The 14,994-nt window shown below is 56.1% G+C and overlaps 1 protein-coding gene across 8 annotated transcripts in view; it reads left to right on the plus strand.

Annotated features, from left to right (window-relative positions):
• Positions 1-14,994, plus strand: part of SPATA13 (spermatogenesis associated 13) — a 284,285-nt gene that overhangs the window by 263,095 nt on the left and 6,196 nt on the right. For all 8 annotated transcript variants that reach the window (XM_036228451.1, XM_036228453.1, XM_036228449.1 and 5 more), the window contains 7 exons: positions 3,235-3,371; positions 4,487-4,666; positions 5,005-5,190; positions 6,731-6,910; positions 8,785-9,017; positions 11,843-11,972; positions 13,979-14,351. In XM_036228451.1, the coding sequence (XP_036084344.1) occupies positions 3,235-3,371; positions 4,487-4,666; positions 5,005-5,190; positions 6,731-6,910; positions 8,785-9,017; positions 11,843-11,972; positions 13,979-14,351 (1,419 nt within the window). The remainder of the gene's footprint in view (positions 1-3,234; positions 3,372-4,486; positions 4,667-5,004; positions 5,191-6,730; positions 6,911-8,784; positions 9,018-11,842; positions 11,973-13,978; positions 14,352-14,994) is intronic.

Consider the following 14,994-nt stretch of genomic DNA (forward strand, 5'->3'; position numbering starts at 1 on the left):
CGATTATCACAGCAACAGCCAAATCCAGTGGCAGTGAAGTCTGATGTGGGAGCGCACTGTTCTCGCGTCTTTGCGGGAGAAGGTGGCATTTTCAGGGCGCTGTGTGTCGGGGGCCCAGATGCCTGTCTTTCCGATCTCGACTTCGCCTGAGCCACATGAGGAGCCGTGCCCTTGGTCCCAGGCTGTGCTGACCAGTGCTTGCCAAAGTAGGGAGACTGCTGCCGCCTTGGGCCCCCGCAAGGAGCCTCTCAGCCATTAACAGGCGCGGTTGGGGCAACAGTCCGGGCAGCTGCCCTCCGGACTCCGGGTGGAGAAGATTTTCAGCTTTGGTGTCATCTTGTCTGTGGTCGGAGGCAGACTCATGCAAATTCAACATTGTTATATTTGCTTTCTCAGGACCTTCTCCCCACCCCCACCCAAATACACACACCAGGGACATGCAGTAGACCACGTGACCTCGTGTTCTCTGCCCACAAGCACCATGGCCACAGCATGGAGGCGGAAGTCACCACGCCTTGTCCAGGCTCTCACGACCTTCTCACGTAGGGCAGCCTAGCTTTCCCAAGACCCGCCCCCCCAACCCCCAGCTCTGGGCAGCAGGAGCGCCGCCAGCTGTGCCGTCCTGAGGGCGGGCCCCCCAGAGGGTCTCACCCCTGACCGGGGTGGACGCGCGCACACGCCGCTGGCTCCCTGCCGCCCACCTGCCTGCATGCCCCTCACCGGGACCACCTACAGAGCCTGGAGGAGCGGCAAGCAGGCTGGGGCCCAGGCGGCAGGCCAAGGGTCCGGGGACCTTTCCGCTGCTTGTCGGCTGCGGCCAGGCTCAGGAGCGGCCTCCGCTGCAGTCCCCTCCCCGAGGCAGCTCCCTGTCACTTTCGCTGCTTGGACACAGGCCGGGTCTCTCCGGACTGGGCCGGGCACGGGCGCGGGGAGGGGGCGGCGAAGCGCTGGAGGGTGCCGGGCAGAGCCAGGACCTCCCGTCAGGGGCCACGCAGTCGTCAGCACATCCCAGGGTCACTGTCCAGACATCAGACCACCCTATGGTGGGCAGGCCACCCGTTAGCCTGACTGGGACACAGATGCGCGGCTGGTGGCTCACACTTCCCATGCCAGTGCCGCTGTGGGAGGAAGCCTAACGGAAGGGCTGGGGTGGGGGTCACCCAGGCGCAGAGGGCGCCCTAGGCCACGGGGAAGCACGGGCGAGGCACGGGCCTCTGTAGAGACCTGGCTCTCTGGGCATCGCCGAGGCGCTGTCCAGGCTCAGGCTTGGGGGCTCGGCACACGGGGAGGGGCGGGCGCCGGCTGGGGAGCCACGCTCGCCCTCGGCCTCCCCCCCGCACCCCGTGTGCCCTCAGCTCTCCACGGGGTCATGGTCCCGTCTGCTCGGCCAGGCAAGCTCAGGTATCCGATGCACGAAGTGTAACCACAGAGCTCGTGTTCATAGAATTTATTACCCTCCATTGTTGCAGATCTTGTTCAGTAGTTTTTGCCATTTTAGTGCAAGATTTCTAGGTTCTGTACAAAATGGGTTTCTTTTAAAACGTGTACAACACCAGCATGTTGAGGTGATGGGGAGAGGGGAAGGCTGTGGGGGCCTGGGGCGCAGAGCTCGGGGCATGGCCCAGGGCCGGCCTGTGTCTGGAACAACCAAAGCGTGGCTCGCCCAGGCGTGTGGCCTGCGAGCGTGGAACACCCATGGGATTGGGAAGACTTAGTGCACAGTGAAGAGTCGGAAACACCTCGTGGAAAACACGTAGTTGTTCCCTTTAGAACAGTAGACCTGCCCCTAAGGATAAGCTATTGGGGGTTCAGAGGCTCCCGTCCTCGAGAGAAGCAGAGGCAGAAGGAGCCGTGGCCCGCCATGGCCCCAGACCTCGGGCTCCGGCGTCCCTGCTTCTTGCTTCTCTCAGTAACTCGGTTTTTGTCCGATTTAGTGTTGACTTTATCATCTCTGCTGCTCCAGACATCGACTCAGCCTGCATCCCCTCTGAATTTCCTTTCCCACGGCACGGACCACTCACTGCGACTGACCCCTTCTCCCCAGCTGGTTCCAGCCTCTGCCCCCCAACCCCGATCCACCTCCCCCCACCCCACTCCCCGCCGTCGCCGCTGTAACTCTTCCTTGAGTCCCGGCCGTGACTCAGGGATGCTAGGAGCTTGACACGCATGCCCTCAGTTCTCCGGAAAATGCCTCTTACAGCAGAAGAGTGTGACCCACAGAGCAGAGGCCAGCGTCGCGTCCCTTCAGGAGGTCGGGGCCGGGGCTCCAGCCAGGCCCTGCGGCTCCGAACTTCGCTCTCTTTCTTCAGCGTCAGGGGGCCTCTCTCTGTTCAACACCTGGTGCCCCCGCCCTCAGCCCCGAGAGAGCAGCCGCGCTGCCACCTCCAGCTCCCGGGGCCCCCACACTTTGCTCCTACTCGCTTTTCCAGCCTCATCTTTTGTCACTTGTACTGCTGTCCACACCCCACAGGCGTCACACCCGGCCCCACCTGGTTCCACGAAGCCGTTCCCGTTCCTTCACACGGGATGCTCTGTTCCTCTTTAAAATTCCCTTTGCTCCGTGACAGACAAGCCTGAATATACCAAGGCGGCCAATTTGGAATGCTGCGCCCGTTCTTGAGAGAGCTTTCTCTCTTTTTTTGGTAAATGTGCGGTAAAACACCCAGGTCTGACGTCGTGAGCCCCACCCCTTTCACACGGGAAAACTGGTACAAACAACTTCACGTGTTCACGTAACAGTACTCACTAGGACCTTTTGATTTGGGTAGTACTACTGCTCGGCAGGTACAAAAAGGGAGGCGGAACACTTTTTAAAAAATGAATATTTTTCGTTTTTCCACAAGCTTTATCAGCGTGTTGCTTAGAAACAGTATCTACGGTTATGTTTTTGACATCACTTTGGAGCAGGGATTTCCAGCTAAATCACATGGCGTTCAGTCGGTTCCCTAACTCACGAGATAAGGCTGCACCTTAACGTGGGCAGCGCTGTCTGACGTGGCCGCCTCTCACGCCCTGCGACACTGAACCCCGGCCCTGTTTAACCTCAGCTGCTACCTTCGGATTAACGAACGGAGCAGTAGAAGTTTCCTAATGATTCCTTTTTCTGTGTAAGATAAAAATGATTATTTTCCTTTGGAGGCAGGGGTGTGCTTGCCGCGGTCATTGCTGTTGTCATTTAAAAATCTTCGTTAGCTGTGTCTTAAACCATGCTGTCACTATTTTTTTTCCCCCCAGTTTCTTCAGATGGTGGTACTGAGTCGTCTGCCTTAGTGGATGACAACGGCAGCGAGGAGGACTACAGCTATGAAGACCTCTGTCAGGGCAACCCCAGATACCTGCAGCCGGGCGGGGAGCAGCTGGCCATCAACGAGGTACGGGGTCCCGCACACTGTCACGCACGCCGGACGCCCATTTCTGCGGCCCGCATCCCTTCAGACGTGGCTCTCTGATGATTTCTTCCTAAACGTAGCCTAAAACGTAGAGCTGTGACTGTAAAAACATTGAGTTTCTGGTGTTCTCAAGGACAGCTCATGTGATTACGTCCGCCCCTTCGTCTGCGCGTGGATAGCGCTTTCCGTTTCTGAAGCGCCGTCCCTTCCTGATCTCACGACAGGTCCGCGAGGCAAATGTTAGTTATTACCCGTGTTTTAACAAACGCCGAAACTGAGAGGCCAAGTCACTTGCTAGCAAATGGCGGGGCTGGCATTAAGCGCATGTTTCTCACGGCGAATCTGGTGCTCTTCCTAGCACTCTGTGTCTTTAGCTCTTCCTACGGAAATCTTTCTAGAAGGCTCCGCTAGCTTTTGGAATGCTGGAGCGGGGCATGTGAGGTGACCGTCTCAGTGAGTCCACGTCCCCATCACAGCGCCCGTCCCTGCTCGAGGATGTGGCGGGGTCCCCGGGAGCTGAGCGGGGTGCGGCCAGCTGCCCCTGCTGGGGTCCCCGGGAGCCACGTCTGTGCTTCTCTTTCATCGTTAACTGTCGGCCGTCCGGAGATCGCGCCGTGTTCTCTCGAATTGCGGTAAACTGTGAATCTAGTTACACAGTTTATTCAAATCACGAGTGAAGTGAGAATCCCACGTTCTGGACGGATCTGGGAGGCTCTTGGGGGCAGGTGTGCATGTCACCTGCCCAGGCCGGGCTCTGTGACAGCCCATTTGGCTGCTCAGAAACCATCCTGGGGGGAAATGCTCCGTCTATTCAAATTTGTTAAATAACTGCTCTACAGATAAATGAGCTATTTATACACTGTTGAAAAAGGAGGTTCGGGTTTCCTTGAAGAGCGTGAGAGAGGCTCGCCTGATTTGTTTTTCCCCTGATGATTTTCCCTAGTGGTTTTCTCCATGCAAACAGTAGGTATTGACCCAAAGCCATTGGTGTACACAGACAAGAACTAGAAGGTGTGCATGTCACCCGGGGGTTGACATGCCCCTCGCTGTCTGTCCCTCGGGTTTGGCACTGAGCTCGCCGTGTGTCTCCACTGCAGCTGATCGGCGATGGCAGCGTGGTCTGTGCGGAAGCCCTGTGGGACCATGTGACCATGGATGACCAGGAGCTGGGCTTCAAGGCGGGAGATGTCATCCAGGTTCTGGAAGCTTCTAACAAGGACTGGTGGTGGGGCCGGAATGAGGACAAGGAGGCCTGGTTCCCCGCAAGCTTTGTCAGAGTGAGTGAGGGCGCGTTCTGCTCTTCGCAACGGCCTCTCGGGGGTGGGAGGGGGCGGTGGAACCGCTTCAGGCCAAACTCACTCTGTACAGATCCATTCTTTGTGATCAGTTTGTTTGAACCTTATAGAAATTCGATTGGGTCAAAGGAAAACTTTTAACTGCAGTAAACTCGTTGTCAGCACTGCCGCTGGGGTTTGAGCCGCCGGCACGGCGTGCCCTGCCGGGCCCAGGGACAGGTGAGGCCAGGCTGCCTCCCTCCTGGTCGTGGAGAAGTGGAAGCCAGGGAGGCCTTCCGCCCCACCCCACAAGTCACCTGTCCCCTCTGTGTGGGCTGCAGCTGCGGGTCAATCAGGAAGAGCTGTCAGAGAAGTCCAGCGGCACCCCGGGTGGGGAGCAGGAGGAGGGACCCGGCACGGACCGCCACCGGCACCCCGAGAGCAAGCAGCAGATGAGGGCCAACGTCATCCAGGAGATCATGAACACCGAGCGCGTGTACATCAAGCACCTGAAGGACATCTGCGAGGTAAGGCCGCGCTCGCAGGGCCTCGTGGTGGCCGCCGCCTGCCGTGCACGGTGCCCGTGTGCCGGTCCTCCGTGCCCCCTGCGGCCTGGTCCCTGCAGACTGCTCGCTCGTGGGCGCTCGCCTCCCTGGCGAGCACGAGAGGCCACCTGCCCTGCCGGCACGGCCAGCCCGTTTTCAGGACGTCGTGCCATGGTTGCTTTCAGGACTCTGAGATGTTCAGGGCGAGCGACTGTCGGGGAAGGCCGCGCCCTCGAGGTGAATCAGGGGCTCGTCACCGTGCAGCCCCACTGCCTCTGACCACTGACTCACGGACGAGACGCGGAGTCAGCAGACTCAGACAAAGCAAACCGGTTTTATCTAGTGACATCCAAGGCTGTGTTACAGCATCGCGATAATTCTGCCCTGCAACACGTTTTATTTCCCCCAAGGCACTTTCCGTTCTTACGGGTTCGGTGAGAGCGCTACACTGAACTGTCGTTTGCCCTGCCCGCTCATCCCAGCCGTCCTGGCTGCTGGTGTCGAGCGCTGCTCTCACTCAGCTGTGACAGTTCAGCGCTGCAGACAGGCCGCAGTGACAGATCACGTGGCCAGACGCAGCCACACAACACGTAGCTCGTTTGTTCTGTATGAGCGCATGGTTAAGGGACGTTCTCTGAAGTGCTGCATTTTAGGAACATGGAAGTAATTGCTAACGGTTGTTGACATTGACTGTGTGCCACCCCTGTACCTGCGTTAACTCGTTTATGCTCCCAGCGCTCGCTCTCACTGGGCAAGGTCCCTTAGCCCATGTTACAGGCGAGGAGAAGGGGCGGGTTTGCTGCCCCGGGCCCTGCACCCCGAGCCTTTATGTCGTTTTTTGTTAAAACTCATGCCCAGCCATCAGTGGTGTGGAGTTCAGCTGGCAATCACATGATGCCAATTTGGGAACAATTATCGCACATACTTACGGCTTTTCCTTCCGGCCCCGCCGACTCCCACCCAAGCCATAGTAGAAGCGCAGTGGCATAACCGCTCATCTCTAACTGGGGTAGGCCTCGGGTGTGTGCTGCGGACAGAAGGCAGGTGATGGTGGACCCCTCGGGTGAGATGCTCCCAGCTCTTGGCCATGACAGCAAGCAGAGATGCACGAGCTGCTCAGGAAGTGATGGCATCCTGCATCCGTGAGATGCGGTTAAGGACTGGGAGAATGATAAGCCGAAGAGTCTGGGAAAAGCATGACAATGCTGATTTTTCACCTCTGGTTTTTGAAACCAAGCAACTTGTTTCGTGAGTGTAATCTGGAAACTTTATGTGGGTTCTTGAACAATAAATCCACCCACACATTTTTTTCTATTTCCTTTTTTTCTTAAAATATTTATGGCACATTGTAGTCCTAGAAGTATGATTGTTCCATCAGAGACCCATAGAGGTTAAAATAATTTTCTCTAATTTAAGTCCACTCCAAGACAATGGCTTTTGGCGCAAAATACTGTATTATTCAAGTAAATAATTTCTTTGAATTTCCAAATTAATTTTTAAAGTGTACGTTTCCCATTTGTAGGGCTACATTCGGCAGTGTCGCAAACACACAGGAATGTTCACCGTTGCACAACTAGCCACCATTTTTGGAAACATCGAAGATATTTACAAGTTCCAAAGAAAGTTCCTGAAAGACCTCGAGAAACAGTACAATAAAGAAGAACCTCATTTAAGTGAAATAGGATCCTGCTTTCTTCAACATGTACGTCACCGGTACTTCTTTATTAACGACATCCAGTTAAATAGTTTTGAAATGTTTCCCCACTAAAAATAGAAGTCTCTTCTGTTTGTTTGTTAGATTAATTTTCTATGGAGCGGAGATGTCACTTGTAAATTCAGTTGATTGGTTATTATGGTTAATCTTTAGCCAAATGCCCTAAACTCCATTTTTTTACCCCAAAATCTTCCCCCTCCTGTGCAGTTGGGAATGGTTTCTAGCAATGCCTGTTGAGCTCCCGGGGCATGTTAAGCGCTCGTCAGGGTCTCCCTGCCTCAGCTCCTATGCCGCTCTGAGGCGCTGTGATTATTGTCCTCACTTCGCAAATGAGGAAATGACAGCCCAGGAGTCACTGACCCAAGGTGACACAGTAGTGAGGAGCGGGGGTGAGGGGGTGGGGGGAGGGGGCGGGGTGCGGGTTCAGACTGAGGTGCGTGGCTCTGGGTCCTATGCCTGGAGCCACTGTTACTGCCTCGGAACGGTCTCTGTGGTGATGGTGTGAGCTCATCATGGGACTGATGATTGACTGTCACTACTTACTACTAAAAGATTTCAGGGGAAGAGGGTTTTGTTCCCAGCCAGAATGACCGGGGCATAATAAGGGCAGTGACGGCCACCCCCTCCCCCCTCGGCAGCGCTGGCAGGGTGCTGGGCCCACACCTTCGTCGAGGCTGTGGCGTGGGGCCCCTTCCCGGGGTGGCTGCTGTGGGGTAGTGCAGGTGGGGCCGGGGGGGCGGGCGGTTCACCCCACGAGTGCTCCAGGCCTGTTTGGGACTTTACAAAAGACCTGTTTACCAGAGCGGAAGGTTCTCAGAGCGTAAGAGAGAAGCCTCCGAGGTCCGTGACTCAGGCCGCAGAGGGGGCAGGGCCTGATGGGGTCAGAGCCTTAAGAACATGGATCTTGCCTGGAGATCAGGGGCCTTTGCCAGGGATCAGAGGAGCTGCAGCTTCTGGGCAGGGAGGGGAGGTGACCCCGAGCAAGGTGTGGGCAGCGGAGACACGGGAAGACGGATCGATGGAGATGAGTGTTTTGAGAACTGACGAGACAGGGTATAAGGAACAAAGGACAGCGGCAGTCACGGCCACTCGCAGGGTCTGGAGTCTGGAGCAGTTAGTAGAGGGATTAGGAAAACCGGCCTTCCGGGAAGTGGAAGTTTGGTTGTAGATGCATTGAGTCTGCTCACGCCCGTGTGTAAACTTTGGAGCAGAGGGAGCAGAACAGCGCAGCGCTGGGCAGGGGTACATTGCCACCTGCGGTCTGCCTGCAGTGGAGCAGGAATGCTCAGATGCAGAGGCCGGATACCCCAGAAGCCTGGCCCTGGGGTGCGAAGGAAGGGAGGGGGGTGGGGATGGGAGGGATGGAAGAATGGAAGGAGGACCGGAGCGGGTGCCGCCAAGTCCAGAAGGGCGGGCGTCACAGGGCTGGCAGGGTGGCCGCAGCCTGGAGGTGGGACCCATGGAGAAAGGGAGTGCCTCAGGGCGTCTGAGGGTGATGCGGGTGGAAGCCAGGCGGTGGGAGGTTGAGGAGATATGCAGCGAGGAGAGTCACGGCAGCCCTGTGCACCTGCGACACCCCCTTTCTGGTCTGCAGAAGGCTGCCTGGAAGGGGGCCTCCAGCTGCCTCTCCCTCTGCCTCGCAAGAGACAGCTCCTCCCTGGAGAGTCTGCAGGTGGCCCCTGCCCACAAAGACCCCAGCCCCTTGCCCAGGCAGGGAAAACACCGCAGTAGGTCGGGGGGGGGGGGGTGGGCCGTGGAACGGCGCCCTCCCTCCCAGGAGCACCCCCCACATAGCGCCTGGTGCTGCAGGTCCTGCCGGGCCCAGAGCCGCCAGGGCCTGATGGGCTGCGCTTTCCCCGCAGCAAGAGGGCTTCGGCATCTACTCGGAGTACTGCAACAACCACCCCGGCGCGTGCGCGGAGCTGTCCGGCCTCATGAAGCAGAGCCGGTATCGCCACTTCTTCGAGGCCTGCCGCCTGCTGCAGCAGATGATCGACATCGCCCTGGATGGCTTCCTGCTCACGCCCGTGCAGAAGATCTGCAAGTACCCGCTGCAGCTGGCCGAGCTGCTCAAGTACACCACGCAGGAGCACAGGTGAGGGGCCGCCCGGGGCGGTGACAGCAGGGCTCAGCTGTCAGCCCGGGCACTGTCCTTAGCTCTGTCTGTGGGAGGACTTTTCAGAGTCTTCGGGACGTATGAGAGTGTTCACTACAGGTACGGTTGTCGGAGAGGCTCCAGAATGTCTGTTCCTAGAGAAATTTTTAAGAAAAGAATTCTTGAACTGTGCCATGAGCACGTGGGGACTTTGGCTGTCCTGTTGGCCTTATCGTTGACATTTATTTTATAAATACTCTTTTGTAGCTACGCGGTAGTTCATTAAAAGTTTTTTTAAAGCTCTAGGCCAGCGTGACTGCGGGATCAGAAACACTTTGTCTCTCCTGTCCTTCGGTCGCTGCACACCTGCCCACCCCAGAGTGGACTGACTAACGGCCGACACAAAGTCACTCTGCGGTGTCGCCACAGAGAAATGTGGGCTGTGAGAGGGTGTGGCGTCTCGGGCACAGAGTAGCATGAGGGGTCCCCTGGGAGACGCATCTCACCGAGACCCCGTGCGGCTCCGGCCCCTTCTCGTCCGGCCTGGGTGCTCGCTCGTCTCCAGAGTCCTCCCACCCCGTTCCCTCTCACCTCCAGCCCCGGCTTCACGTCGCCGTCGCCTGAACGCTCCGTCTCTCTTTGGGACTTGGCTTTGTGCTGAATTCACAAAGTTATCCACTGCTTACTTAATAGCAACTCGTCACGCTCCTGCACGCACAGAATCAGGTGTTTATACGTAAGGCGTCACCCAGCCACTGTCGGGGCAGGCACGTCCATTTCCGTCATGATGTCACCACAGCGAGACCCAGCTGCTCGTCGCCTTTCCGTGGCAGCGATCAGGTTATCGTTTGTGTTCTCACCAGGCCACAGCTGGCATGCCCGACGGGGACATGACCGCCATCAGGCAGGGTGTTAGCGTAAAGCTTACTCTTAGGTGAGAATCCAACCTCGTCCCTGGCCTCCGTGTCGTTGGCACAAAGCTTTCGCTACATCTCGAGGGTCCCGGTGAGAGAGGGAAGAGGAAGAGGACAGCACACAGGGGAATCCGCAGTGGACGCCACGACAGCCCTGGGTTTTAACGCCCGCCCTGCAGGCAGTCACGTGCCCCCTGGCAGCGCCTGGCCCTGCCGGCCACCAAGACTCGCTTACGCTTCTCTCTGGCCCTCCTGCCGCTAGAGTCCTGTGGAGAAAGAGGGCTTGAAAAGGAATACTTTTACCATTAGATCAGAAAGTAGAAAGAGAAAAAAGAGCTCGGTCGCTGAGCAGTGGACCCTAGATGTGGATATTTGTTTAAAGAATTGGGATTTACCAGGCTGAAGGGAGTTCGTTGAAATAGATGAAAGGGGAGAGAGTGATACTTTTTTTTCTCTTTGTGATGGAAAAATCAGAAAAATTTGGAAAGTCAAGAGAGTCACAAATACGAAGAGAGTTCTTAAAAAGAATAAAAAGGGGTTATGATGAGGAACCAGAGAAAATAAGAAAATTAAGCGAAGGTATCCTGAGAGCTACCCAGATCAGTACAGCCCAGGGTGGGGCGCCATGACAGAAGTCCTCACGCCACCCCTCAACTGTTCAGTTTTCTCTCTTAAGAGCACTTTTCACTGTGAGGCATTTGCAGATTTGGGCTATTTAAAAAAATCATTTTAAAGGAAATGACAAAAGGCTCATTTCCTTCTTTTCGGTAAAACAAATTCTTAAAAAATTACAGCTTGCTTGTCTGGAATTGTACAGAAAAACTTGCAGAAAAAAAGAATGCAGTTATTTTGCGCACTTTCTTCATCGCTGGACGCCTCCGGGGGGTTTGTGGCCCTCGTGCGGGCAGACCCCTATTTTGGGTTTGTCCTTCCTCTGCGCTCTGCTCTGCATGTGAGCAGGCTGCTTGGGGACAGACAGCAGGGTCTGTCTGGCGGGAACGGCGGAGTCTCCCCAGGAGCCGCGTTGAATTGCGTTTGATAAATGGACAATAGAATCTGCTGCCGAGGCGTTTTTTCCCTGGCTGTGAGGACTCTGAGTCAGTCTAAGTTCCAAAGGTTCTGTCTGCCTTGTGAGACTCGGGAAAGTGCTGGGCGGTAAAAAAAAATTCAGCTCCATTAGCCAGACTATCGGTTTACATGGCCCCAAATTATTAACGCTGAGCAAAACTTGAATGTAAAGGTTTCAGACGCTGGGCCTGTCTGTGGGGGCCTGTGTGTGGATCCGAACTGTAGTTTCGGTTTTCCCGGGACCCGCATTTTCAGAGGCCGTGGGAACAGGAGTGGCCGGGGGTGTGTTTCGGTCTGATTCGACCATGGTATGGAAGGCACCAGAAATGATGCTCCATTGATGAGGCAAATGCCACATTAGCATTTACATAACTCACCAGTCAGCCTTCTGTGGCTTTGTCCTCTGGTGCCCTTTCCTGAACAGCGCGAAAGGTGGGGACTCAGCAAATGATCACTCTTGAAAACGGTTAACGGTTATTAAAGTACTTTCTGTAGCGAAACCAGCTGTATCGGGATCAAAGCAGTAATACCCTCCTTTATGAAAATCATTCGTTGTCACTGTGACTAAAACGTTTCTTGTGGCGTTTACTTTCATTCATGGCGATTTCTGGGAAATGAATGACAATATTCTTATTCCAAAGAATTCTGGATTGCGCTGAGTCAGCCCCCTGAACCTATGCAGGCTGCAGCCTATTCACGGGGGAGCGAGGAAAAGGAAACAGTGGCCATTGTTTAAATGCCGCCTCGTCTAGACTGCTAGTTTACGCTCAGAGATGAGCGTCTTGTCCGTTCTCTTTCGCCCGTCGCCTGTCATGTGGTTAAAACCGACCTCCCGCTTTGCAGCGACCATAGCAACATCAAGGCGGCGTACGAGGCCATGAAGAACGTCGCCTGTCTGATCAACGAGCGCAAGCGCAAGCTGGAAAGCATCGACAAGATAGCACGCTGGCAGGTGTCCATCGTGGGCTGGGAGGTAAGTGGGCGCCACGCCCCGCCCCCCACACCGTCCAGCACCACCCACACCCTCCCCGATCTCCGGTCTAGCTCAGCGACAGGCTTTAATGTCCTGGGATTGAAACTTTATGCTTAAGGGTTTATCGGGACACAGAAAGTACGGCGTTCCTGTGAAACCCTTCTAAGCGGAAATGGTGCGAAATGACAAAGCAGCCGCCTTAAGGCACGTCGTGCGAACGGAGCCCAGAGTAAATGGGGATAAAGCTCAGGTGCTCGCAGGGCTGCGAGCCCCGCACCCTGATGCCAGTGCTGAGCCGGTCCCGGGAGGGGCTTGGCTCTCCCGGCCCCAGCTCCGCTGCCTGCAAAACCAGCGCCAAACACGTGTCCACGTGTGGCCTTTTTTGGTAAAAATGAAAATTCTCTTTGGGTTGCTTTTGGTTAGCAAAAACAGGGACTGAGGTGGGTGTTCCATAAGTGCGGTGTAAAGCAGACAACAGGCGATACCTGTATTTATGTCGAGGCGTGTCACTGAGTGTAAGTCAGCTGCTCTCCCCGGCGCCTTTCCCCGAAATGCTCTGAAGATTGTCGTCAGTTTACTGCTCATGCTGTCTCCCCTGCTGGGGGTAAGCTTCACGGCAGCGGCTGGAGAACGTATAAAATACAAATCACAGTGTGGTAAGCAGGAGTGTGGACCGCACAGCCACACTGCCCGCGTGCAAACCCCCTGGTAGCTGGGGGAGGCCAGTATCTTCATCTCCGAGATGGAGGACAGCGTCGCGAGGATTGAATACGGCAGTGCAAACGCAGTGCTCGGTGCAGCCCGTGATGGTCTGGCGTGCGTGTGCGCCCACCCGCCCATGCCATTTATAAAACAATGACAGTAGCGAGTGCCTGTGTCGTGTCTGCCGCGTGCCTGGCGCTGGGCCGAGCCGTTTATACATGGGAACTCATTTCATCCTCTCCACGGTGCAGTGAGGTAGGCGCCGTCACCCCGTTTAACAGATGGGGAAACTGATGCATAGAACAGGGAAGGAGCTCGCCCAGAGCCTCAGGGCAGGGCAGTGGCTGACCCGCGCGCAGACCCGGGCAGGCAGCCTGGTCCCCGAGTCCACACTGGCCACCACAAGGCTCTGTGGCCGTCACTGAGAGCAAGCCAGCACCGTGTGTGTGTGTGGTTTTTAAACTAAGCGAGATCCATCCCACATCCAAGTAATGGTCAGAACTCACTCTCCCAAAGGATTGTGAAAATTTGCGTTGAGAAGTTAGAATTTTAATTAAAGTAGCTTATAGTGGTCAAAGTTAGAAAGAAATTCTTATATTTCAAGTGCCTTACAGACTTTCGGGACCTCAGAGATTCCTGAGTCTAACCCTCTTATTTTGTAAGTGGAGAATCTAGGGCACAGGATTGCTCTGGGCAAGTAAATAGAAGAACTATTTTGGCGTCAAGATCTTTTGCCTACAAAACATACTGCGTAGGATTGGGAGTAAAGAAGAAAATCTTACAGATCAAAGGCCAGTGTCGTCCCAAATACCATAAAGTTTTATTGGATTAGACCCAACCTAAATATGATAAAAGAGTGTTTTTCCTTCAGTTGTTGGACTCTGACAGTTACGGGGTAACTTATTGTCACAAGTTTACCAGTTTCTTGCTGGTCATTTGCCATCTGGCCTTCTGTTTCCCCAGATCCTAGGCTAGTTTTGCAGGGGGCTGCCGCCCCCCTGAGGAAGCCCGAGCGCCTGCAGCGCTGTGTCCCTCCGCAGACACCCGTCCCCACCCCCCTTCTTCCAGGGTCACCCCGGTGGTGCCATTTCAGGTCGCGCGCGTTAGGCCCCGTGAATGCAGCAGGCTTTTCCCCAGGTCTTCCGAGAAGGAAGACGCCGCCAGTAACGCGGGCACGTAGCATGTTCCCCGTGAGTAGGGAGGAAACGCCACACACAGGAGGCTGGCCTCGGAGGCCCTGCCCGCCGACACCCGAAGGGGCCTCGAGAGTGGAAGGTCTTAACCGTGTGTTTTCACCCTCCCAGGGGCAGGACATCCTAGACCGAAGCTCAGAACTGATCCATTCCGGGGAACTGACCAGAATCAGCAGGCAGGGCAGGAGCCAGCAGCGGACCTTCTTCCTGTTCGACCACCAGCTCGTGTCCTGCAAGAAGGACCTGCTGCGCAGGGACATGCTCTATTACCGCGGCCGCGTGGACATGGACGACATGGAGGTCGTGGACCTGGAGGACGGGCGGGACAAGGACTGGAACCTCAGCCTGAAAAATGCCTTCAAGCTCGTCAGCAGGACCTCGGAGGAGGCCCACGTGTTCTGCGCCCGCAAACAAGAAGACAAGGCACGGTGGCTGCAGGCCTGCGCGGACGAGAGGACGCGGGTGCGGGAGGACCACGAGATGGGTGAGCCGCGCCGGGCGCCGGCGGGGTTGGGGGCTGTGCTTCGGAACCTGGTCGGAACCTGGTCTTCCAGCCCCAGAGGCCAGCTCTGCGCTCCTCGCCTTCTCACAGCTCCCTCTCTCCCCCCAGGGCCCTCCCCTAGGCCCCACCAGGCCCCTCCCCCACAGGCCTCTTCCCCAGGCCCCTCCCCCACAGGCCTCTCCCTCAGGCCCCTCCCCCACAGGCCCTTTCCCCAGGCCCTCCCCAGGCGTCCCCCACAGAGTTCTCCCCGAGGCCTCTCCCGCAGGCCCCATCCACAGGGCTCTCCCTCAGACCTTCCCCACAGAGTTAAGTCCCACCCTTGTGAAAAGAAGGTGACTTGCAAATTCTGGATATTTTGTGACCGGCGTAGTTACTACAGGCCATATTTATTCAGTACTTACTTCACATTTATAGAGATTGTCTCCTTGAATCCCAAAACATGGATACTGTTGTTACACCCATTTTACGGAGGAGGAAGTCGAGGCCTCGTGCCCTTGCCCGCTTTTACAGCACAGCCAGGTGACACTGGAAATCAGCCCAGCGTGCCCCTGACACACAGGCATACTCTGGTGACAGGTACCCAGGCCACAGCCCTGCAGGCTTCCTCTTCAGCTGTGCCTAAATT

This window comes from Rousettus aegyptiacus, unplaced genomic scaffold, assembly GCF_014176215.1.
Source record: "Rousettus aegyptiacus isolate mRouAeg1 unplaced genomic scaffold, mRouAeg1.p scaffold_m13_p_11, whole genome shotgun sequence".
NCBI classification, from domain to species: Eukaryota; Metazoa; Chordata; class Mammalia; order Chiroptera; family Pteropodidae; genus Rousettus; species Rousettus aegyptiacus.